This window comes from Telopea speciosissima, chromosome 3 (assembly GCF_018873765.1).
Source record: "Telopea speciosissima isolate NSW1024214 ecotype Mountain lineage chromosome 3, Tspe_v1, whole genome shotgun sequence".
Taxonomy (NCBI): Eukaryota; Viridiplantae; Streptophyta; class Magnoliopsida; order Proteales; family Proteaceae; genus Telopea; species Telopea speciosissima.
In genome coordinates this window covers 32,359,655-32,385,195 of record NC_057918.1, presented here as the reverse complement: position 1 = coordinate 32,385,195, position 25,541 = coordinate 32,359,655, and the positions used below count along the sequence as shown (strand labels likewise).

General features: G+C 45.7%; 1 protein-coding gene across 1 annotated transcript; it reads left to right on the top strand.

Moving 5' to 3' along the window:
- The first annotated feature begins 21,548 nt into the window (after window positions 1-21,548).
- LOC122656662 (purine-uracil permease NCS1) lies at window positions 21,549-23,538 on the top strand. The gene has a single exon (XM_043851274.1). The coding sequence runs from the start codon at window positions 21,602-21,604 to the stop codon at window positions 23,315-23,317; it is 1,716 nt and encodes a 571-aa protein (XP_043707209.1). The 5' UTR covers window positions 21,549-21,601; the 3' UTR covers window positions 23,318-23,538.
- The last annotated feature ends 2,003 nt before the right edge of the window (window positions 23,539-25,541 follow it).

Genomic DNA, 25,541 nt, shown 5'->3' with positions numbered 1-25,541 from the left:
CTGAGCTGCATGTTTTTCTTGGATAGAGTTGCAAGCACAGGGGCTATAATTGTCTAAACATGCGCACAAAGCACATTATCATTTCCAGACATGTGGTCTTTGATGAAGACCGGTTCCCATTCCTTGAGGCTGCCGCACGGTTACCATCCACTGATCCCTTATTAAATCCTTCCATTCTTGGCCCACCACCAGTTCTCTCTTGGTCCCACCCACCATCAAATCCTCCACCAACTACCCCAATTTCACCCCTCTCTCAATCTCTACCTCTACTTCCACCAAACCTCCAACTACATTATCCATCAAACCCCCCACAGGCCCAATCGCCTCCACAAAATCCCACACTGGCCCAATCAACTTCCCCACCGGTTCAACCCACATCACCATCTGTTTCACCATCAATTCCACCACCGCCTCTATCATCAAATCCAAACCCACCCTCTACCACCACTTCTCTCCATCCCATGGTAACCCGGACAAGAGATGGTACACGCCGTGCCAAGATTCTTCTTACCACCAAACACCCTATACCCATTTCACTATTAATCGAATCGGCGGCTCAAGCCTTGGAACCCACCTGTTATACCACTGCCTCTAAAAATCCACATTGGCGTACAGCCATGGATACTGAGTTTAATGCCTTACTCAAGAACGGTACTTGGACCCTTGTCCCTCCACAGCCTCAAATGAATGTCGTTGGGTGTAGATGGGTCTTCCGCATCAAAAGACTGGCAGATGGATCTATTGAGCGCTATAAAGCTCGTTTAGTGGCAAAGGGGTTCCACCAGCAGGAGGGACTGGATTATTCAGAGACATTCAGTCCTGTCGTCAAACCCACAACCATTCGCCTTATGTTGTCCTTGGCTATATCTAAGGGATGGATAGTACGACAGCTTGATGTTCAAAATGCATTTTTGCATGGAATCCTTCGAGAAGAGGTGTACATGACTCAACCTCCAGGATACACTGATTTGCAGTTCCCGAATCATGTGTGTCATCTTCATAAGTCTCTCTATGGCCTTAAGCAGGCTCCAAGGGCCTGGTTTGATCAATTAAGTGAGTTCCTCACTGCGTTCGGCTTTCTTGGGTCTAAAACAGATACATCTCTCTTGATCTATAACACTGCTGAAATTACAATGTATCTTTTGGTATACGTAGACGATATTGTCCTCACTGGCAACAATTCACAGTTCATCAGCCGCTTCCTTGGTCAACTAGCCAAGACATTTGCCATTAAAGATCTAGGCAATCTTCATTATTTCTTGGGCATCAGTGTTCAGAACAGTTCAACCGGACTCATGCTCTCTCAACGGCAATATATTTTGGACCTCCTAGATCGCACTCACATGATTGGTTGCAAACCTATATCCACACCCATGTCACCATCTCAGTCACTGTCACGGCTAGGAGGTACTCCGATGGATGACCCTACTCTTTATCGTAGTGTGGTTGGAGGTCTTCAATATGCGACCTTGACAAGGCATGATATATCATTCGCCGTCAACAAAGTGTGTCAGTTCATGCACCGTCCTTGTACTGAACATTGGGCAGCAGTAAAGCGAATTTTGCGATATTTGAAATCAACCATTGATCATGGGCTTTATCTTCACCGCCAGCCCACGTTACAGCTTTCTGCTTACTCTGATGCCGACTGGGCTGGTTGCCCTGATGACAGGAAATCCACAGGTGGCTTTGCTCTCTATCACGGCACAAATCTAATTTCCTGGAGTTCTCGCAAACAAGCAACTGTGGCTCGTTCAAGCACAGAATCAGAATATAGGGCTATCGCTAATGCTGCGGCAGAAATCACCTGGCTTCAATCACTCTTAAAAGAACTCGGTATGTACATGGCTCAAGCGCCAATCCTGTGGTGTGACAATGTTGGTGCCACATACTTAACGGCTAATCCGGTGTTTCATGCTCGTACAAAACATGTGGAAATCGACTTCCACTTTGTACGTGACAAGGTTGCAAAGGGTGACCTCAACGTTAGGTTTATATCAACCAAGGATCAAATTGCAGACATCTTTACAAAGGCTCTCGCCAGTAAACGATACACTCATCTTCTGTCCAAGCTCAAGGTTCAGCCCACCTTGCACTTGAGGGGGCGTGTAAACGATAAGCCTATATCCAACTTAGCCTTATCTACAACAGTCACAAGATCAAAGTCTAGCCAGGTCGTTGCATGTGATAAGAAGATAAGCAAGGATCAAACTGTTACATATGATAACAGCCCAAGCATTACCGAAGATACTGTGGATATCTCCACAGTGTTTGAGTCATCGTCTAACTCTCCTAATCTCCAAGATCATACTAAGAGAAGTTCTAGATCGATACAACAACCTTGTACTTATCTTTGTAAATCCATATTTCCTAACCCTCTTCATCTATATAAAGAGAGGATTAGTGAAGAATTACAACAGTGAAAATATTAGTTGTGTGGATGTAGGTTTTGAGAAACCGAACCACGTTAAAAATCTGTGTTCCTTTCTTCTTATCTTCTCTATCTCCTTCTTTAACTTCAACAGAACTCAACTCATCTTGAATCATGGAATGGAAATTAGTCTCTCCATTTCTTCCATTACCTCGACTGCAGAATTATGTAATAACAATAAGACTCCAATCCAATTTGAAATGGTCTATCTCTCTCTCTCTCTCTAACTTGATTTATTATAAGTAGGTAGCTATTAATTAAAGGCTGCCAGTGGTAGCTAACTGAAAATATTGTAATAAGATATCTAAGCTGAGAATGAAATGGTGATGACTTACAGTAAAGTTTGGCTTCGATCCCATCTCTCTTCGATTTTTCGATTTGCAGAAGAAATTACGATTGGATTGATGGGTGATTTTAGGGTTCATCTTCCCCAAATGGTTTATGGTTTGATTTTGAGTTTCAAACCCTAAACCATTTGGGGAAGATGAGGGCAATTTGATCACTTTATTTTTTAATTTTTGTTGGTTTTTGTCACAAGGGCATTTTGGTCATTACACTCCCTAAAACTAACGTCTAACGTCCTAAATTAACAGACTGGACCAAAATGCTACAATTTTTTGAAAATAGAGGGGAGTTTACAATTAGAAAAATTGTAAGGGGACATTTGGACAAATAGGCATTTTCAGAGGGGCATTTGACAAAAACCATTTTTTTTTTATAGCCATATCCCTATTACTATTCATTCTCAACTTCTTAAATAATTTAAATTCACTTACCTAAAAAAAAAAAATTTCAATGTAAACTTATTTCAAATTGTGCAAATTTCAATGTAAACTTATTTAATTATAATAATAAAAATAATAATTAATAATTAAAAATTTTTTTTATAGTAGGATCACTATTACAACTCATTCTTAACTTTTTAAATAATTTAAATCCACTTACCTAAAAAAAGAGAAATTTAAATGTAAACTTATTAGTAATAATTAATAATTAAATTTTTTTTTTGATAGTCGTATGACTATTACTACTCATTCTTAACTTCTTAAATAATTTAAATCCACTTAGCTAAAAAAAAGAAAATTTCAATGTAAACTTATTTCAAGTTGTGCAAATTTCAAATTTCAATATAAACTTATTTAATTATAATAATAATGATAAAATTAATAATTAATAATTAATGAAGGGTATTTTTTCCGCCTTATTGATATTGTTGAAGGGTATTTTTGATATGAAAAGATTTGCCATGACTTTTGAGTTTCTACACTTATAATATAGTATGAGATATGAGATATGAGATATATATATATATATATATCATATCATATCATATCATACTATTATATAAGTGCATGAACTCATATTTCGTGGTTATTTTTTTATTTGGCTATTTTACCCTTCTTTCTTATTTAAAATATCCTTTATTTTTATTATATTTTCTCTCATTATTCTTTATTTTTATCAAACTATTGATACCTTTTATTATTAATTTATTTTTCCACTCAAATATTTTTTTCTCCCCCCCCCCCCAACCGGTCCGACTACCACCTCCTTCTTCCCCTACCTTCCTCGACTCGTTCATTCCCTTCCTTCTCACAAACCCTGTTCTATGCGCAAAACCTCCCTTAAACCCCTATATATTTTTCTTCTTTCCTCTTTCAATCAAATGGTGGAACCTTTGTTCTGTTGCATGCCGATTTGCCTAGGTCTGGAGTTTGGAACTCTATCAGAGCCAATCGATTCTTATTCTTATTCTTCTTTTAAAGGATTTCAGCTCTTAAAGCCATACGCCGATTGAAGAACTCTGGGTTTCAACAGTTTACGTTTCGTTCGTTTCAGACGATGAAATTGGCAGCCATGACGGGGCTGAGAAATTATCCGAGTTGGAAAAATTACAGAAAATGAATGTTGGAATCCTTCTTGATGAAAGGTAAGATCAGTTTTATTCGATCTCCAAAGTAGGTAATTTTCAGAATGGTGGTTCAATTATATGGTTTGGAGCCCCGACAGGGCTGACATCTACAAATGAAAATTACCGTGTTTTCTTTGCGGAGAGGAGCCCGTGGTGGCTTGTGATTAAGGCTACTGGTTCCCCTGGTCTTGGGTCAAAACTTTACGAAGAGCATCGAGAGTGTGAGGAGGTTCCGGGCTGCCCAATTTGACATGGTGAAGGCGGGTTTGAAGGAAGCATGCGAGGTCATATTAGTGAATATGGCCTTCTTGAAGGCTGGCTCGCCATCTCCAACTGTAAGCTCTTGAATTAGTTATTACTTCGCTTGGTGTAATAGGTCACTGACCATTGTTTAGGGTCTCATTCAATTGGGCCTTTTATAATTCCCAACTACATTAATAAAGATGTTTAGGATAACAGGTTTGTGAAACCTACCCACTAGATCAATATCAGTCGTCAAAGTCTATTCCTGATTGGAATCCTAAGTACCACCACACTCAGCCATCATCCTTGGCGGCTCTCACCCTGATAGTAGGTTCTATTGAGTGCCCATACACTACATCGAACCCCCTTACGCACATGACAAATATCCACATATTATTCTCGAACGACCAAATTGATTCCAACCAAGAGCTCATTAGAAGTTTCAAACTCAACTTGAAATGGTTTGAGATATCATCTATCATCTATCATCTAATGGATACTGGCATAAGTTCGTAGTGCATAGAATTCAAATTGGATTTACCTACATGTGAATTTAATTAAATTGGAACACATGCTATCCTATTTAATTCGATGAAACTTCAAATCCAATTTCGTTGTGTTAGTCAATAACTGGTTAATGCATTATCTAAGAAATTATGTTGTATTGTACAATTTGTTTCGTATTTTCATATTGCATATTGTTGTTGGTGAAGCCTGATTTGGTCTAGAAAGTGCGGTTGAGAGCTTCGGAGGGCCGTTTCGGCCTCGAAACGGCCTTGAAATGCTTAAAATTGGCGAGGCTCCATGCCAAAGGCTGGAGTGGTGTTGGGCTCGTCGAGATCTTCGAAATGAGTACCGTTTGAGCCATATATTATGTTTTGGTCCGGCGCAGGTTTTTGGGCATTTTTGGGCTGGGGGCATTTGTGTACTCTCTGGGTTAGGGTTTTCTTATATATTGTTCTTATCTCTTTGAGATAATGAGATGAGGGTTTTGTAACATTTCAGAGAAATAGTGAAATATGCTCTACTGCTCGGTCGTGGACAAGCTTCCATATTGGAGGTGAACCACGTAAATCTCTGCGTTGTGTGTTGTGTGTTTTTTTTTTTTTCGTTTTTCTTCTGCCAATCGCCATTCTGGGCGTTGTTTTAGTAACACATATGCTAACTTATTTATTAGAGAAGCTGAGCCTGAGATTTTCTCTGGAATACTCTTCTATATTTCTTCTGCATTGAGGAATTCAATAACTTCAAAATCCACATGTCAATCAAACCCTTAGAACTTAGAGAGTCCATACAAAGATTGAATGTGTACTTGCAAATAAATATGAATATGACCACCTTAGATCTTTGCATAAAAGAACTTAAATTAGAGTCTGTAAAAGGATTTCTGAACTCTTCACATTTGCAGTTTCTACATATAGTTAGTGCAATGTGGCACTTGTTAATGATATTAAAAAATTTTCCTGCTACTATAATTTGAAAGCATTCTTCATTGAATTCTATGGTTCTTTGGTGAGATTTGATTGGTTTTTAGTACGAGTTTTGTTGTCTATGTAGTTATCTCGACTGGAGTTTTTCACGTCTGGGAGTGGGAGGAATACGGTGGGGGAATGGGGATTTGTAGATGCAATCAATGTCATAGGTTTTAATCTTAACTTTTTCATGGAATATCATCAGTTTATTTTTTTGATTTGTAGATTTCAATTTGCAAATTGAGGTTTGATCTCAGGATGATCTCTTAATGTTCTGTTTAACAATAGGGAATTTGAGTCAAAGTAAAAAGAGGGATGCAACATTTTAATTGGAAGCGGATTGAGGTAATTAAAAAATAAATAGAATAGTGGAGTGAACCAGAGAGAGTTAAAATATTCATTACATTTCCTCCATTATGACCTTCCCCAGATCCCGCAGTGGCGGGAGCCTCGTGCATTGGGTATGACCTTTTTTTTATTCCTTCCATGAAAATTGGATTGTTGATGGTTGTGGAGGTTTTGTTGTAAAATGTAAATGTTCATTTTCTATTCGGCCCAACCATTTGTTTAATAATGTTAATTAATGAGCTAATTGTGAATGGGACTTGGAATATGAATATTCTCCAATCTCTTTTTCCTGCTGATATAATGCCATATGGCGTATTCCTCTTAGTACTCATAAAATATGTGATGCTTGGATATGTCCCTTTGGTAAGTTGGGCAATTTCAACACTAAGATTGTTGTTTATTATTGCATCAATCCAAAGAAGGGTTTGGAATTTTGTTTGACATTTGAATATTCACCCAAAGGTTTGCATGTTTCTATGGAAAGTTCATGTGGTTGATGTTTCTACCAAGTGTCGGCTTCAGTCTTTCTTATCAATTGATCCCTGTTGTTTGTGTTATAAAGAAGTCGAAAGTGGGTGGCATTTGTTTTTGTCCAATGAGGGGTTCCTAAAAGAATCTTTGCAGCTGGACCTCTGGGATTGAGGACGGAATTTTTTGCATCGCCTTCAATCTATGACTTGATTGCTTCGCTTATATCTGATTCTACCACTAGTAAATTTATTTGAGAAAAGATGTATTGGTCCTACTTTAGCCACCACCTTTTATTTCACATGGATGCTATGGAATTCAGTTCTTTTTAATTAGGAAGGAAAAGCCTAACCTGATCAGTTGTTCTACTTATTTAAAAGTGGATCTATTGCGTTAAATGTTCTTCGCCTTCCTAAAGAAAACTTAGTTCCCCAAGTCTCTAATGTCCTTTTATTTCTAGAAGATTACCAAAGATTATTTGCAGGGATAGAGTGCTTGCTTATTTGTGATGGTAGTTTTGAGCCAGATTTGGGTATGGCCGAATGAACGTCTATTTTCTTACATGATTCTCAATTTCATGGTTGCAGTGTGTAGACACTAAATTTTGTCACCCCCCGGCGATGATGACAACAGGACACGGACAGACATCGGTATCTCTCTCAAAAAGGACTCTTGTCCCTACATCTAAACCAAATCACCCTAACATCCCTAAAATGACTTATAAGACCCTTTTATCAAATGCTGAAGGAGGTACTGCTCACCCTCCCCCACCACGGCGGTAAGAGGGTCTCCCCCCTCATTTCTCAAGCTTTTCTCGGGTAAGGAGACCCTCCAGGGCTTGTTTTGCCCCATTTTCGTCATCTTTTCTTTCGTCTTTTCCTCGTGAGTATGTGAGTGAGTGGAGTTCTTCGACGTGGGTAGATCCTTCGGTTACCCATCCAAGCATAGAACGATTCTGCTCTTGGGTATTGCTATCCTGTCAGTGTACGGATAACGAAAAACCCCCTTTACAGCCGTTATTCTGTCTGTATACAGATAACGAGAATCTCTTATATAGCCGTTACTCTGCCCGAAGTCTGAGTGACAAAACTCATCTCGTATAGCCTCATTCTATCCGACAAGAGAGAGAGAAGCCGATCGTCCGTCTCCACCTGAGCCGTGGGACATCACATATTTCGCCCTCGGTGCCTTTTCATTTATTTTTTGCATTTCTAGACAGGTATCTGTCTCTTTCCCTTTCATTATTTTTGGCATAATGTAGACAATTAAAGCAACTCGTTTAGTGTACATAATAAATGATTTTCTCTTCCTTTGTCAAGATTAGTGTATCATAATTTAGCCTTACATGTTAGTATAAGATATATTATCAAGGGAGAATATTAAAAAACCAGCATCTAGTAGAAAGACCGATTTATCTGGGCGAGGTGGGTGCCTAACACCTTCCCACCCTCGTAACCTGACTACTTACCTTGAATCTCTGACCAGACCATATGGAATCAAGTAGCCCTTTCCGCTAACCCCGGATGGGGCTACACCCATTGGGTCCTAGGCCCTAATCCTAGGTGGCGACTCCATTTCTTTATAAAGCAGGATCCTAATCCCCATGATGATATATTGGAATGATACGCCGTTATTCATCGAAGCCAATCTTTGTCGCCATAAGGCTGAGGAACCCTCATCCCGAGGACCACAGTACTTACACAGTGAATTATGGCTTTGTAGGGCCACCACAATAATCGAAGATTCGTGGAATGCTTCAAGGATTACAACAAGCAAAGGAGCATAGGTGACCATCGTTAACAGTATGGATGGAAAGTGAGCATGTCGTAATGTTGCGTGTGGAAATCTCTGACGCTTGGTTCGCCCACGGATGAGCCTGCAAGGACCAAGTGATGAGCACAAGAGGGCCGGTGTGGCTCCGGCCTAGGACTCTCCGATGCTCAAGTTAGATCACCAGTGCAACAGCATAACAGCTAGTAAAAAGCGAGATGAGAAATGGTGCTCCATACCTGGGTATTTATAAAGTGAGGATGAGATGAGGCGGTTGGGAGAGTCCTAGTATGGTAGGAGTCCTTCTTTCGGAAGGCTCTCTCGCGTAGAGCAGAATGGAGAGCTATTTTCGGGGCCGGGCTCTTATTAAGGTAAGAGTCCATGTAGAGTGTGATTTCGTATTGCGCTGGGATCGTGGCTCCATCCTCATCCCGTGATTCTCGGGATGTGTTGACGTGGCCTTGCGATCCCCGGTGGGGCACTATGGTAGCTTCTGTGGAGGAGGGCTCGGCCTCGGAGGTCGGTCTTGGCAGTCACCTCGGCCTCGGAGGTTGGTCTTGGCAGTCACCTCGGCCTGGGAGGTCGGCCTGAGAGGTCGGCCTGTTAGGTTGGTCTCGGCCAGGAGTTTATGGCTGACTTGTGTGGGCTTGGCTCAGAGCTCGGCCTCAGCTTCGGCCGACTTGTGTGAGCTCGGCTTTGTCAGGTGACCTATCGACGATCGGGTCAGCCCGGTTTCCTGCTCAGCTCAGTTCGGTTCTTGGATTGACCTCGGGTCGGCCACGTGGCAGCCTCTGATTGGTGGGGTGTTTTATGCCTCATCACAGGCCCCCCACTCATCAGGGGTCATCTCGGCACTGATGAGTGAAGTTTCCAGGTCTGCTTATCTGAAAGATTTTTGAGGCCGAGCCGAGCTTATTCTTTACCGTGGATTTGACGTTGCACGGTCTGACGGTTGGGCGTCAATGCCACGTCAGCTGAGTCATTATGGCAGGCTCGGGAATTCAAAACATCTTTTGATCTGGACCGTTGAATTATGTTGAGCTCTCCTCGGCCGTTGGATCAATTCAACCCAAGAGTTATAAATAGGTGACTCCTAACTGTTCATTCTTCACTGCTCCAAGTTATTGACTTCTCGACAAGCTCGAATTTCTCAGCTCTGCAGCGCTTGGTGCTTTCTGGTTCGTGATCAGCTCGGCCTTTGTTTCGTTCGCATTCAGCTCGTCCTCAGCTCTTCTTCAACCAGTAAGTCTTCTCCACTTTGTATGTCAGTTGGTAGTAGTCCCATGGGCGAGCTGCTCGCCGGGGCGGCAAAGGGCGCGAGTCCGAGCTGAGAGCTCCCCGCTCATTCTCCCACCAGAGACTTGTTGGGCTCGATTTCGAATGAGCCCGATGTAGTGGAGCCTCGTCAGGCCGAGGTGGCCGAGCCTCCGTTGCTCCTGGAGTTCGGCCACGCGGCCCAACCAATTGTCGTGGACCGAGCTGAGAACTCTGGGTCGTCCTCGTCCGATGAGGAGTCAAGTGAGGGAGATTCTTCCGAAGTGGGGGTAGGTTCGGTCAGCTCGTCCGCTAACGCCCCTAAGCTCGAAGAAGGGAGTGTCTTAGGACAACCTATGCCATCCCCGAGAACATCCAGTTACGAGCTCCCAACCCCGGGGAGATGGCCTGCTTCATCAGGCCCGGCGAGGTGGCTTTGTACGAGCTGCCTTTCAAGTACGCATTCCGGCTCCCCATCCTCGGCCTAGTGGACCAGATCTTGGACCACTTCCACCTGTCCCCAGGTCAGCTGGTGTCGAACTCTTGGCTGGCTGTGTACAGCTTCTTCGCCCTGTTCTGCGAGATGGGCCGAGGTGCAACCGTGGCGCTTTTCTCTCGGCTTTTTTTCTTGAAGAAGTCTCCTGAGAAGGGGTGGTACTATTTCAGCCGCCGATCTGGGAAGAGTGCGTCCCTGGGAGGCCATAAGTTTTTGGTCGGCACGCCGAGCTTCAATAAGCATTGGAAGCCCTGCTTTTTCTTTGCTTCCATTCCAAACAGCCCTCTCCGAACCGAGTGGAAGGAGATCAACTTAAACTATGTTAACAAGGTATTGCCCCTGACCGAGAACGAGCTGACCTTGCTTGACTTGATCCCCCAACGTCCGCCCTTCGATGTCCTTCAGCTTCAGGACGAGGGGTTTCTTCAAAGGTGGCACATGACCCCTGGTAGGAGCCCGAGCCGAGCCCGTTTCTATCGCCCGAGCTAACCTCTTCACTTAGTCTTCTTTTCTTTTTTAATTTGTTTTTGACGTTTGGTTTCTCTTGTAGTGGTCAGCCATATCCCCCCTATGGATATGGCTCGGCTAAGGGCCGAGACCCTTACGGACCGGAGGAAAAAAAATGCTGAGAAGAAGTCCCGGGGCGAGTCCTCCAAAGCCCCCAAGGGCAAGGCCGTGTTGTCGAGCCCGCCAGACGCTGTGGTCGGCCTTGAGGCAGAGAAGAGTACGGGCCCAACGGGGTCTCCGAGGAAAGGGAAGGGCCGAAAAGGTGAGAGGAGCCCGCCGAAAGATACCAAGCGTTAGAAGCTCTCGGTCAATCTGACTAGTGGTGGCCTTCCGCCCGTGGCTTCACCCCCCAACATCTCCCGATATGTCTTGGGGAGGGCCTCGACCAGCAACGTTCCAGGTGAGGCCAACCTGGTGCCTCTTCCCAGGAGACTCGGCATTGACGTCGGCTGTGCATGCCAAGGAATGGCTGGATGCAGGTCGGCACCCGGCTAACAGGGAGAAGCTCGAGGCGCTGTCTGACCCCGAGCTCCTCTCCACCCTGTTTCAGGATTTCAACATGGTAAGTTTCCTGCTCGGCTCTTGTGATTAGGTCCGACCTATGTAACCTGACCTAACTTTTGTTCTAATGCTTTCCTGTAGGGCTTCGCCAAGGCAGTGGAGACCATGCTTCATTTTGAGCGGTTCTTGACCGAGAACCACTCCATGGGCATCCAGTGGAAAAAAAGCCTACCAGGATGCCGTTCAGAGGCGTTGGGAGGCTCAAGAGAAGCTTACTGCCGTTGAGGCCGAAGTGGAGAGCTCTACGGCTGAGGTGATCAGGCAAAAGGAGAAGGTCCGGGCTCTACAGGCTCAGCTCGCCGAGGTGAGGGAGAAGGCCAAGGAGGACCTGGCCCTGGCTTGGGACTAGGCGATCAGCGACTACCTCCAATCGAAGGAGTACGTCGATGTGTGTCATGAGATCAGGAAGCCTCCTTACGTTGAAGGTTTTGAGATAGGCCGGGTTGATCTCTTGGCCGAGATCAAGGCGACCTATCCCGATCTCAATCTCTCACGTTTTGACTACGATGCGACTACCTTTACCTGGGAGTTGGGAGATGAGGAGGGAGCCGAGGTCACCCAGGCTCTGTCCATTGAGGAACCTACGCAAGCCGACCTCCTCACCCTTGACACTAAGCCCCAAGACCTCCTTGCCGAGCATACCGCCGTGGATGTTGCCGAGATCGCCTCCAAGTCTAATGCCGAGGAGATTGAGATGTAAAATTTTTTTTTTTGGGGGCCGAACTGCCCACTGTGTAACCCTGCCGAGCAGTCGGCCTATACTGAATGAGAATCTATTTTTGTCAGAATTTGTCCAAGTGTTTTAGCTCGGTATTCTTAGCCTTCTTTTTTCTTGTGTATGTTGTTTCATTTGATGTTGTGGCCGAACTGACTACCCGTTCCGCTAGCTGAGCTTAGGGACTTGGCATTTTTTTACCCATGCTTCACGGGGTCGTCGGTTCGGCCATGCCATGTCCGAGGTCAGGGTGATTTTTACCTTGGTTAACTAATTCACCGTTCTCATCGATCAGATCAGACCGGCTACCACATAAGCGGATGCGTGGCCAAGCAGCCTTCCTGGCCGAGCGCAATGCCTTAGCTTAGTTTCAAACTTTATCCAGCTCGGCCAAGGGGAGAATTTGCTCTTGTTGGTTCAGACGTCGGCCAGCCTTTGTGGGCTGGTCTTGTGACTTGATTGTCGACCTATGAGGGTCGGTCCTTGAGGCCTGCCAGGTCTATGAGGATCGGTCTTACGACTTAGTTGCCGACCTATGAGGGTCGATCTTCGAGGTCGGCCAGGTCTATGAGGACCGGTCTTATGACTTGGTTGTCGGCCTATGAGGGCCGGGCTTTGAGGTCGGCCAGGTCTATAAGGACCGGTCTTACGACTTGGTTGTCGGCCTATGAGGGCCGGGCTTTGAGGTCGGCCAGGTCTATGAGGACCGGTCTTATGACTTTGATATAAGAGCTTGCAAATACATTAAGTGGTGGAGAAAGACTTTGTTTAATTGAATCAAACGTTGGGGCTAAAGCCGAATACAAACATACTAGTCAAAAACCTTGCCGAGCAGAATACTTATGGAAGTTACTGAAAAAATTTCTTCAAATTTTTCGAGTTCCAAGGTCTCGGTACCTTCTTGCCCCCCGGAGTCTGCAAGCGATACGTCCCAGGGCGAATTTGCTTGGAGACTATGTACGGGCCTTCCCAATTTGGTGCTAACTTTCCTTGCTCCCTTGGCTGGGATGCGCTGAGCTTTCTGAGGACAAGGTCCCCTTGACGGAAGTACCGTTCTTTTACTCTTGAGTCATAGTACTTTGCCGTCCTCTGTTGGTGTGCCATGTTCCGGAGTAAGGCATTTTCTCGAACTTCGTCGAGGAAGTCAAGGTTGACTCTCAGCCCATCTTCATAGGTCTTCTCATCGAAGTTGAGCACTCAGTACGACGATGCCATAATTTCGACCGGGGTGAGGGCTTCGGTCCCACAAGTGAGGCAAAAAGGGCTCTCCCCGGTTGGTGTTCTTACTATCGTCCTATATGCCCATAGGACACTTGGGAGCTCTTCCACCCATCTTCCTTTGGCCTCATCTAACCTTCTCTTAATGCTGGTGAGTAATGTTTGGTTGGACACTTCTACTTGTCCATTTGCTTGTGGATGAGCTACTGAGATGGGTTAGAAGTCAATGTAGAAGTGTTCACAGAACTCTCGGAAGGCCGGGTTGTTGAATTACGTGACATTATCTATGATGAGCACTTTCGGTAGCCCGAACTGATAGATGACCTTATCTAGGAATAATTTTTCCATGTTCCTCTCGGTGATGGTTGCAAGGGGCTCGGCCTTGACCCATTTAGTGAAGTAATCGATCGCCACTACCACGTACTTCCTGTTTCCCGATGCCGGGGTGAAATCTCTGAGAATATCCATTTCCCACATAGCAAAAGGGATTGGGCTCAGCATTAAAGTCAACTTTGTTGCTGGTCGGCTCGGGATTGGTGCAAACAGCTGGCACTTCTTGCACGTCTTCACATACCTCATGGCCTCTTCTTGCATTCTTGGCCAATAGAATCCTTGCCGAAGTATCTTGCATGCGAGAGCTTGGCCACCCATGTGACTCCAGCATATTCCCTCATACACCTCAGCTAAGGCATACTCGGCTCCCTTCGGTCCAAGGCATCGGAGAAGAGGGGCCGAGATTGCTCTTTTGTATAGCACTCCATCGATCATGGTATACTTGGCAGCTCGGATCTTGACCTTTCTTGCTTCTTCTCGGTTCTTCGGGAGCAGGTCATTCTCCAAGTAGTTGACAATGGGGTCCAACCAGGTCGGCCCGTCCTCTTCAATGTGCTTTATATTTTCTTTTTGTAAGGATGGCTTCTCCAAGATCTCTATGTACACTGATCGGCTCAGATATTGGAGGTCGGCCTCGGCCAATTTTGACAAGGAGTCAGTCGCGGCATTCTCCTTTCTCGATATTTGAGTCATCTCAAAGTGCTCGAGTTCAGAAATCAGATCTCGTGCTCGGCTCAGGTAAGCTATCATCCTTTCGTCTTTTGCTCATAGTCTCCATTGACCTGGTTGACCACGAGTTGGGAGTCTCCTCGCACCTTCAACCGCTTTACGCCCATTGCCTTGCTGACTCGAAGTCCGGCTAGGAGGGCTTCATACTCGGCCTCATTGTTTGAGGTGGGAAACTTGAACCTCAGGGCATATTGGATTAGAAACCCCTCGGGGCTCACCAGGATCAAGCCGGCCCTGCTTCCTCTGGAGTTGCCTGAACCGTCGACATTCATGGTCCAGGTCGGGTCGATCGTAGCCCCAGCCTCTTCTACTGTCTCTTCTTCCCCGACTTCGAGGTCGGGCCCTGTGCATTCGGCAATGAAGTCGACAAGGGCTTGTCCTTTTATCACCGTCCTCAGACGATAGCTTATATTGTGCTCACTCAGCTCAACCGCCCAGGTGATCAGTAGTTCCGAAACATCAGGTTTGTGCAATATCTTCTTGAGTGGCTGGTCGGTCAGTACCACGATCGGATGAGCTTAAAAATACGGCCTTAGCTTCCTTGCAGCCGTAACAAGAGCGAATGCTACTTTCTCAAACTCAGAGTATCTCGTCTCGGCGTCGACAAGAACGTGGCTGATGTAGTATATGGGTTTTTGAGTTTGACTTTCTTCCCCAACCAACACCGCGCTGACCGCTACTGGGGTAGCGGCTAAATAAACTTGAAGCTCCTCTTTTGGCTCGGGTCGGCTGAGAAGAGGCGGGTTCTCCAAGTATTTCTTCAGCTCTTCAAAAGCTTGTTGGCATTCGTCTGACCAGATAAAGTCCTTCGGGTTTCGGATGTTCTTGAGGGCCTTAAAGAACGGCGAACACTTGTCGCCTGACCTCGACATGAATCGTGCCAACGTCGCCACTCACCCGTTTAGTCTCTGTACTTCTCGGATCGTCCTTGGAGGGCTCATCTCTTGGATGTCCCTGATTTTTTTCGGATTGGCTTCGATGCCTCTGACAGAGACCATGAAGCCGAGGAACTTTTCCGAGGTCACGCCGAATGCACACTTGGCGGGGTTTAACTTCATTTGGTTCTTCCTCAATATGCCAAAGGCTTCTTCCAGGTCTGCCAAGTGGTGCTCGGCCTTCAAGCTCTTCACCAACATGTCGTCCACATAAACTTCCATGTTTCTTCCGATCTGCCCACAGAATACATAGTTCACGAGCCGCTGGTATGTCGCTCCGGCGTTTTTCAATCCGAACGATATGACCTTGTAGCAAAAATTTTCTTGGTCAGTTCGTAATGCCGTGTATGGCTCGTCCTCCTCATGCATCATGATTTGGTTGTAGCCGGAATATGCGTCCATGAAACTCAGCATCTCGTGATCGGCCGTGGCGTCGATCAAGAGGTCGATCCAAGGTAGCGGGTACTCATCTTTTGAACAAGCCTTGTTGAGGTCGGTGTAGTCGACACACATTCTCCACTTCCCATTCGACTGGGGGACCATGACCACATTAGCCAGCCAGGTCAAGAATTTTTCTTCTCGGATGAACCCTGATCGGCGGAGCTTCTCCACCTCTTCTTTGATCGTGGTTTGTCGATCAAGGGCATAGTTCATTCTCTTCTGCCGGATTGGCTTTCGGCTTGGATCTATGTGGAGTCGGTGTTCAGCTATATGCCTGGGTATGCCCGACATGTCGGCAACCGACCAGGCAAAGACATCGGCGTTCGCCCTTAAGAAAACTCCGAGCTGATTCCTTTGATCTTCATTCAGCAATGATCCGAGCTGGACCACCTTTGCTGGGTCCTCTTCGCTGAGGGGGAATGGGGTTAGGTCTTCCACGGGTCGTCCTCTCCTCTCGATGAGCTCATCCCGTTGATCCTCAGGGAGGTGTTCGACGCACATTGCCATTCCTCGGACATTGTCTTTGTTTTGCTTGACAAAAGTAGCATAGCAATCCCGTGCCTTCTTCTGGTCGCCTTGGACTTCGTCGATACCGTTCTCAGTGGGGAACTTCATCTTCAAGTGCGTTGGGGAGATGATGGCTTGGAGAGCAGTCAATGAAGGGCGGTTGAGTATGGCGTTGAAAGCCACTACCGACCGTACTACCATGAATTTGACCTGGATCATCGCCTGGCATGGAGCTTACCCGATCGTGACCAGCAGGTCAATTGAGCCCTTGATGGTCGCGACAGCTCCCGAGAACCCGTGAAGTGAGGTGCCTTCCGGCTTGAGCGCTTCATCACCGAAGCCAAATTGTCGGTACGCGTCTAGCGACATAAGGTCCACGGATGCATCGGTATCAACCAATACTCGATGGACGGGTCTCTTCACAATTTCTACCTACACCACTAAAGCATCATCATGAGGCAAACTTATACCTTCGAGGTCAGCCTCGGTGAAGGAGATCGTCGCCGCTGGCTTGAGCTTCTTGGCGGGCATCTCAGCGACTCCGACGAAACCGTGCGTTTGCCTTGGCCTTTCGAGTAGTCTCTTGTCTGGGCCCTCCGAGGATAGTGTATATGGGAGCTCCCTTGTCATTGCTCGGCCCGGACCCGTCCTCTTTCTTCTCAGCTCAGGCTTTATTTTTGTTTCGCTTGATTCGCCTATTTTTGGGCCTCGGCTCAGTTCTTCTTTGATCGCGCTCTTCAGGTCGCCGACCCCCATGCTCTTCACGGCCTCCCTTGACATATCTCTTCAAGTGGCCCGCTTTTATCAGCTCTTTGATTGCTCTTTTCAGCTGATAACAATCCTCGATGTCGTGACCGATGTCCTTGTGGAATTGACAATACTTGTTGGGATTCTGAGATGACCCCGCTTGCATAGGTCGGGGCCGACGGATGTACCCACCATCCATTATTTGCATCAAAATCTCCTTGCGTGAGGTATTTAGCGGGGTGTAATCGGGGCTTCGAGCTCGATCCGATCTCTCGGCTCGGCGATCTGTCCTGGGCCATTTATCTTCCTTGCGGTCATCGATTGTCGGCCTTTTCCTATCTGCCTGGCCTTCGTTTCCCTTTTGGGCCTGGAGAACCTCGACCATATTTACAAATTCATTGCACCTCTCCAAGAGCTCGGCCAGGTTTCTGGTCATCTTCCGGGCCAAGTCCTTGATGAGGTCCATGTCGGCGAGCCCGTTGCTCATAGCCATATGGGCCGTGGCCTCATCCAAATCCTTGATGTCTAAGGATTCCTTGTTGAAGCGGGAGAAGAATGCTCAGATTGACTCGTCGGACCTTTGCTTCACGCTGAGGAGGTTAACCGTTGTTTTCTTATGTTTCATACTACTCTGGAAGCGCGTGACGAAGGCTCGACAAAGTTGAACGAAGATTGTTATGGAGTTTGGCGGCAACCAGGAGAACCATGAGGTCGCCGCGCCCTTGAGGGATGCAGGGAAAGTCCGACAAGAAACAATCTCGGTTCCCCCGTACATGGTCATCATCGCATTGAAGTAGTTGATGTGATCTGTCGGGTCGGTCATCCCGTCATAGCAGTCGAAGGGAGGAGGCTTGAACCCGGTCGGCAGTGGTGCGGTCATGATCTCAGGAGGATAAGGGTGGCGCCCGACCAGCGAATAGGCATCCGGGGTCGCCTATTTTTTCAATCCCTCCACTTGCTCCACCAAGTCTCGTAGCCTCCTCTCCAGCTCGATTTCAGGTGCTCGGCAGCTCAGCTCATCCACCCAGTACAAATTGTTTTGCTCGCTCGACCTAGGTCGACCATTTGGCTCCTCAGCCCGAGGTCAGTAGGCTCGGTCATCCCATTGTGGTATGCCGTTCTGGTCAGCTTGGTCAGCACCATCCCTCCTTGTTCTTCTTTTCACCTGGAAATTGGACCCACGGGGGCTCCCCTATTGTTCTTCTCGGGGAGGCGAGCTTTGACGCCCGGGGTTATGACGAGATCCTTCTCCTTGTCTCGCAATACGTCTCTCATTTGGCTCGTTCCCTTGTTCTCGAACTCTCCTCGGCTGCCCGTCCTCTCTGAGCCGTCCAAAAAATACCAACCTCCTCGCTACCGAACCTGCTGGGTCGATTTCTTGCCCTGTTTCCGAGCTTCGGTGATGCTCTTGCTCATCCCGTCGAGCGCCTATGCTAAGGTGCGGAGGAGGAGTCTTCTGACGAAATGGGTGTGAGGATGCGGCTCGGCTAGGCTCGGCCCTACATCGACCACCATTTTGCTGTAAGTTTCTCTCTGCGCAGACCGGGCCTGGAGGGGGTGCGACCAGTGGTTGGCCCATCAGCCCGCCCCGGGCCATCTGGTTCATGAAGGTACGCAGCATCTCGTTGGTGTGGAGCATCTGCAGCTGCAAGTCCATAACTTGCAATTATTTATCGGGGCTTCGGGGTCCAAACTCTCCGATATGGGTGGCGGCGCTGGTAGGCCCAGCCCGCTCAAGTTTGGCTTGGCCTGTACCCGATCAGTCGCGGTTGTGGCTAGCACACCTCCCCCATTTCCACCCTCTGGTGGGGGAATGGGATTGATCGTGGTGCCCATGATGGGCTACGCACCCGTTGCCTGAGGGGGTCTTCTGTTCACACCCTGCCGCGAAGCTTCAGGGGGCGGTGATCTCCTCGCCTGCATAATGGGCTGTGGCTCGTCCGCACGGGAAGTCGAGCCATGCTGCCCTGATCTCGTGTGCACCATTATCGTTGCTCTTGAAGTTGGTAGAAACGACGATAACCTGCTGATGTTGTTCCCACAGACGGTGCCAAATCTGTTGCGTGTGGAAATCTTTGACGCTTGGTTAGCCCACGGATGAGCCTGCAAGGACCAAGTGATGAGCACAAGAGGGCCGGTGTGGCTCTGGCCTAGGACTCTCCGATGCTCAAGTTAGATCACCAGTGCAACAGTGTAACAGCTAATAAAAAGCAAGATGAGGAATGGTGCTCCATACCTGGGTATTTATAGAATGAGGATGAGATGAGGAGGTTGGGAGAGTCTTAGTATGGTAGGAGTCCTTCTTTCGGAAGGCTCTCTCGCGTAGAGCAGAATGGAGAGCCATTTTCGGGGTCGGGCTCTTATTAAGGTAAGAGTCCATGTAGAGTGTGATTTCGTATTGCGCTGGGATCGTGGCTCGATCCTCATCCCGTGATTCTCGGGATGTACTGACGTGGCCCCGCGATCCCCGGTGGGGCGCTATGGTAGCTTCTGTGGAGGAGGGCTCAGCCTCGGAGGTCGGTCTTGGCAGTCACCTCGGCTTGGGAGGTCAGCCTAAGAGGTCGGCCTGTTAGGTTGGTCTCGGCCAGGAGTTTATGGCTGACTTGTGTGAGCTCGGCTCTGTCAGGTGACCTATCGGCGATCGGGTCGGCCCGAATTCCTGCTCAGCTCAAATCGGTTCTTGGATTGACCTCAGGTCAGCCACGTGGCAGCCTCTGATTGGTGGGGTGTTTTATGCCTCATCACGTAACATGGCTTACTCAGGAAACATTAGAAGGATGACCTAACATGGCTTCTTCTTGATACCTCAGCTCTTACCTGATGATATCTTTTCAATCTGTGAATATTGTAAAGATCGAATACTAGGGATATCTTTTCAGTCAGCAGGCTTGGACCTATCAAGCTTTGTTGGGTAGTGCAAAACTATAGGTCTTTATATAAGTAAAACTTGCCAAATCAACAGCAATGGATAAATTATATGATGGAGGACCTTATTGTTGGAAATAAACATCCTAAACATACATATCAATATATATATGTAACTAAGGGAGTTAAGATTATATATCTTTATGTAGACAAACTGAGGTCGATGACGGTAATCTCAAGCACCATATAACGCGTCATAAGTCTGAAAAACATGAAGAAACTAAAAGAATTGGTGGGATTGAGTCGTGATAAAAGTCACTCTCCTTAAGACTGTAAACGCCCCCTATGGTGCAACTAGGTTCTTGCGAATCAACCTTCAAAATAAAACAACACTCCAAACGAAGCTATCTAGTAATGATGCACTTCAAATACTAAGCTACTAAGGGCAGGGAGAGTTGCATTCAATTGGATATAAACAACGAAAAAATAATGCTAAGAGGAAAAAACAAAAGGAGATTGTCTCAAAATTATTAGAGAAATGGGCAAAACTCTTCTCTTTTTATAAGAGAAGGAAAAGCACCTCAGAAGATGTTTCCAAAGAATATGCTCACAAATCATGTCTTTTCCCATAAGACTTGTTTGTTGACCATTCAAACAAATCTTCCAATGGATACATCCATTTGTCATTTATGTGTCTATTAAAAAACGAGAAAACCCTCCAATAAACATTTTATAAAAAATAATAATATTTTAAATCAAATATTTTAAAATCATTTAAAATTCCAACACTTACTTAGCTCACTAGTCATATTTGAAGCCCCAAATAATTGGGGATGAAATTAAAATAAAAAATAAAAAAAATGTTTGATGGCCTTTACAAAGAATATCTAGAAGTCTTAATGTTAATTTGAAGTACCCGTAAGGATACACTAAAACCCTACTCTAATATCATGTAAAGTTTTCCTCCCAAAAGTTCAAACTAATAGAAGAAGAGACTTCCAAATCAAACCACTAGATCAGGTTATCTTAGGAGAACCATTATCGTTATAGAATCCACTCACTCTCTTGGATTCCATATTGGTGGCATCCAACGTATTCTTACCCTTGGGTTTGCACCCAAAGCTTATTGAGATGTGGAACTTTTTAATCGGAGAGTAGTCTTGCACTGTTGCTCTTCTTCTTCTTCTTCTTTCCCCCTTAAGTAGAATCTTTAATTTACCAAAAAAAAAAATAAATAGAATCTTTTCCCTGCCATATAGAACTGTAGAAAGGTAAACAATGCCACTTGTCAGAAGCAATGTACGTGGACCGTTGGAAGAGAGCCCTTTCCTTGAGTTATGGGCATCAACGCATCAAACTTTCATAGTAAGACCAATCCTGTGGTAGCCGATGTCCCTTAAATTGATATTTAATCGAATATCTTATGACGTCTGTGGCTTGAACCTGCAAGGAAGATTCATCTAGTCTATCGTATGGCTCAGGCTGCTCAGCACAGAAAACCCGAAGTCACAATCCCATAAGTCCCTCTTCTCATTGGGTCCCTGAGGCAGACGATCGTCGATGTGTCAATTTCTTGCGCACAAAAGAAGGGCTTCAAGCATCTGGAAAATCCCTGAGAATCTGTATTGGAATTTGGGTAATCATCGATCATGGTTTCGAATTGCCTTCGTCTCCGTCTCAATCTGCATCCCCACCTCGCCCCCAACTCTGCAGACAAACCACAGCCAAGGAATTCTTCTCTTCTCACCAATCATTTCTTAACTACAAATCTAACCGTCAGTGCCACCCATCATCAACATCACCACTTGCACTTACTCCATAGAAGAAGAGGAAGAAAAAGAAGATGCTCTCCTCCAGTGATGGCCTCAAGCCAAGATTCACTTTACTATGACAAGGACGCAGCAGGCCTTGCCAATGACGATCTCAAGCCGACGACGCCGGAACAGAGGAATTTCTCCGGGTTGGAGATGGCCAGCCTCTGGGTGGGGCTTGTGGTGGGGGTCCCTACTTATTACCTAGCCGGCAGCCTTGTGGACCTTGGCATGGCCTGGTGGCAGGGCATCGCCACCGTCGTCGCCGCCAACGTCATCCTATTGGTCCCGTTGATCCTGACAGGGCACCCCGGGACTCGCTATGGCATCTCTTTCCCAGTGCTCGCCCGCTCTGCTTTCGGGATTAGAGGTGCCCATGTCCCCACTCTCCTGCGTGCTTTGGTTGGCTGCGGTTGGTTCGGCATCGAAACCTGGATCGGCGGTGAAGCCATCTTCCTCCTCCTACCCTCCTCCCTTAAGCATGCTTCTTTTGCTCATTCCCTCCCATGGCTGGGCACCTCCCCTCTTGAGTTCTCCTGTTTCCTTGTCTTCTGGATGGCCCAGATGGCCATCATATGGAAAGGTATTGATGGTATTCGGGACCTGGAGAAGTACTCTGCGCCGGTTCTCATTCTGCTTACTTCTTCTCTCCTCTGCTGGGCTTACGTCAAAGCTGGTGGGTTGGGACATATGCTCTCCTTATCTTCTCGTCTCTCCTCCTCCGAGTTCTGGGCTCTCTTCTTCCCTTCTCTCACTGCCAATATTAGCTTCTGGGCCACTCTTGCGCTTAACATACCAGACTTCACTCGCTATGCCAAGACCCAGACTGATCAGATCATTGGCCAAGCAGGGCTTCCCATCTTCATGGGCGCATTCACTTTCGTTGGCCTCGCTGTTACGTCCTCCACCAAAGTGGTCTTTGGTCGCGTGATTTCGAATCCGATTCAACTCCTCGGACAGATTGGAGGGTTCTCCACGATGATTCTCGCCATCATTGGAATCAGTCTCGCCACACTCACCACCAACATTGCTGCTAATGTCGTCGCCCCTGCCAATGCCCTTGTCAACCTCAGCCCTTCCAAGTTCACCTTCAGAAGAGGAGCTCTTCTCACTGCTTTGCTGGGGATTGTTTGTCAGCCTTGGAGACTTCTCCAATCGAGCGAGAGCTTCGTCTATACTTGGCTTGTCGGCTACTCTGCGCTACTTGGTCCGATTGGAGGCATAATTCTTGTTGATTACTACCTCCTGCGTCGCACTAATTTAAATGTCAATGACTTGTATTCCACAAAGCCTACTGGAGCTTACCATTACACTGGAGGATACAATCTCGCAGCAATGGCGGCTCTGATTATTGGGATTCTGCCCGTCATCCCAGGTTTCCTTCACAAGGTCGGAATCTTAACTTCAATCTCAGACACATTTGTCATCTTTTACAACAATGCCTGGTTCATTAGTTTCTTCTCTGCTGGTATTATTTATTGGATACTTTCATCTTTCGGAGGAGCCAAAAGGAATTATCAGTCTTCAGACCCCTTGCTGCCCACTACAGAGTAGTATTCTTAATATGTACATGGATGGGATTTTGCGCGCGTGATTGCAGACTTCCTTAGCCAGTTAATAACCTCAAGCTCAATCTCAGACACGTCTGTTGTTGTTAGCAGCAACACCAGATTCATTTGTGATTTTTCTCCATTGAGAAATTGCAACAAACAGAACCCCTTCATTAGACTGCACCACCACAGTTCTTGTATTTCAGTTGAAACAAATCATATTTGAGAGTCTAGGACTCTCGTGAAATTCTTGGAGATTTCTGGTCAATTATGTCACTACTGATTGCTCCTATAAAAGTCCAAGGTTTCTGTTATGCATTCCTCTTCTCTGCACTATTATTGGTATTTGGACAAGAGCTACAAACAATTTGTACTATTGTTTTGCAAACCAAGGGTAAGAATAATCCCTTGAAAGAACCTTAATTGAATGATGCTTTCTCCACTAGCTTCAGTCTTTAGTCTCATAAGAGACATCACAAAGAACATTTTATGCCATTTACAGCTCCTACTGTAGAACCTTAGTCCATCAAGTAAGAGAGCTCAAAACCCAATTCTGAATCTTGTGAATGATAGTATGTAACTATTTTTTGTGATGGTTTGTCCTACCTAACAAGAAACGCTAAAATGGTGGCTTTTGTGTGATCCACTGTTCTGATAATGATTATACGTGTCTCTATTGTTATTCCCATAGCAAAATAGTTGACTAATTAAATGGCAAATAGAGTAAGAACATGAATATTTTTTAAAATGAGAAAAGCTTTCCTTCTACTTTACTAATCCTTGGATGCAATGCTAATCCAAGTAGTGACCCCAACTCAGTCTCTTTATTTGTTAGATGTGTAACAATTGGAGTATTGTCTTAATCTGATGGCTCTCTATAATAGGTCCTTTCTTCCTCATGGATCCTAAGATATTAAACACTCTCTATTCGGCATGTCAGAAGCAGAATCTAGATTTAAGAAGCCATTTCAGGACTTTGCGGCTTAACTGATTAAAACATTGAAGTGAGCTGACTGATTCAAAATATATTCTACCCATTGAAGTGAGCAGATGGTTTCCATGCCACTAGATTTCTCCATTAAGTTTCTCTGAATCTTTTCTTCTTCAGCTGCTACTGATTAGCACCCCAACTTTTCTCTTGGCTTTCCCAGTGTTTTACATGAAGGTAAGGACTCACCCAAGGCCTCCTACCTGATAAGTATATCTCAAAAAGAAACTTTAATGGAAAAGTTCAATACATTACCTGTTATGTTCACTTGCATCCTAAGGTGGCTTGCCTTCTCTGAAGGCCTCTGGTTGCAGTCCTTTGACCACAGTGCAGATTGAGTGGTTGCTTGAGCAGTATGTGGGAAATTCATACTGAAAGGTCTTCATGGTATTAGCAAAAACAAACCACCACTGCAACTACTTCTGATGAAGATAATTATCTGAGCATTAGGGCCGTCAATGGGTCGGATTTGAGTCGACCCCTGTCCGACCTGAATCCAATTAGGGAATGGACTGACAAGATCCGGTCTGATACTCTGATGAATCACTCAATTTTTGTTTTTTTTGCTTTTAATAGATGGATTAGTCACACAATTATATGAATTTAATATGCCCCAATCCAGTTATGTAATATCTTATTATTGGTCTTTTAAAGAAATATGGAAATAGTATACACTTTTTGACAAGAAAGAGGGAAAATGATCAAATTGTGTCTCCAACCCACCTAAAAAATGTTTTAGAGAAATATTGTAGTATTCTATCGATACTACATGTGTGTTGTAATGTCGATCAGATCAGGTCAGGTCTGGATCAAGAACATATTAAAGCTTTCTATACCAGAGAACTCTAATTATATGTTGAACTTGCAGCTTATATTAGGATTCGTCATCCAATTGTAAGTCAATTCATAATGCCAAATGACCTGTTTATCATGCCGAATACACCTAATGAGGTGGTTCTTTGTGAAAGGAGGAGAGCTGATTATTAATCACCTTCTGTTAGGGTGTAACCGTGCTGAAGGGATCTGTTGTGGGCTTTCATAGTCAGGCTGGACTGCTGTCTTAATGCCAATGAAGAATTAGTATTGTATTCAAATGGGTCAGTATGGGGGGAAAGACAATGTGCAACTTAAGATTTCTTGGTATCACATGTATATGTATTATGTAATCTATTTTGTCCAACTTAAGTTGTGTTCTGAAAGGAATTCTCCTTGAGACGTATAGGGTGTATTGAATTAAAGC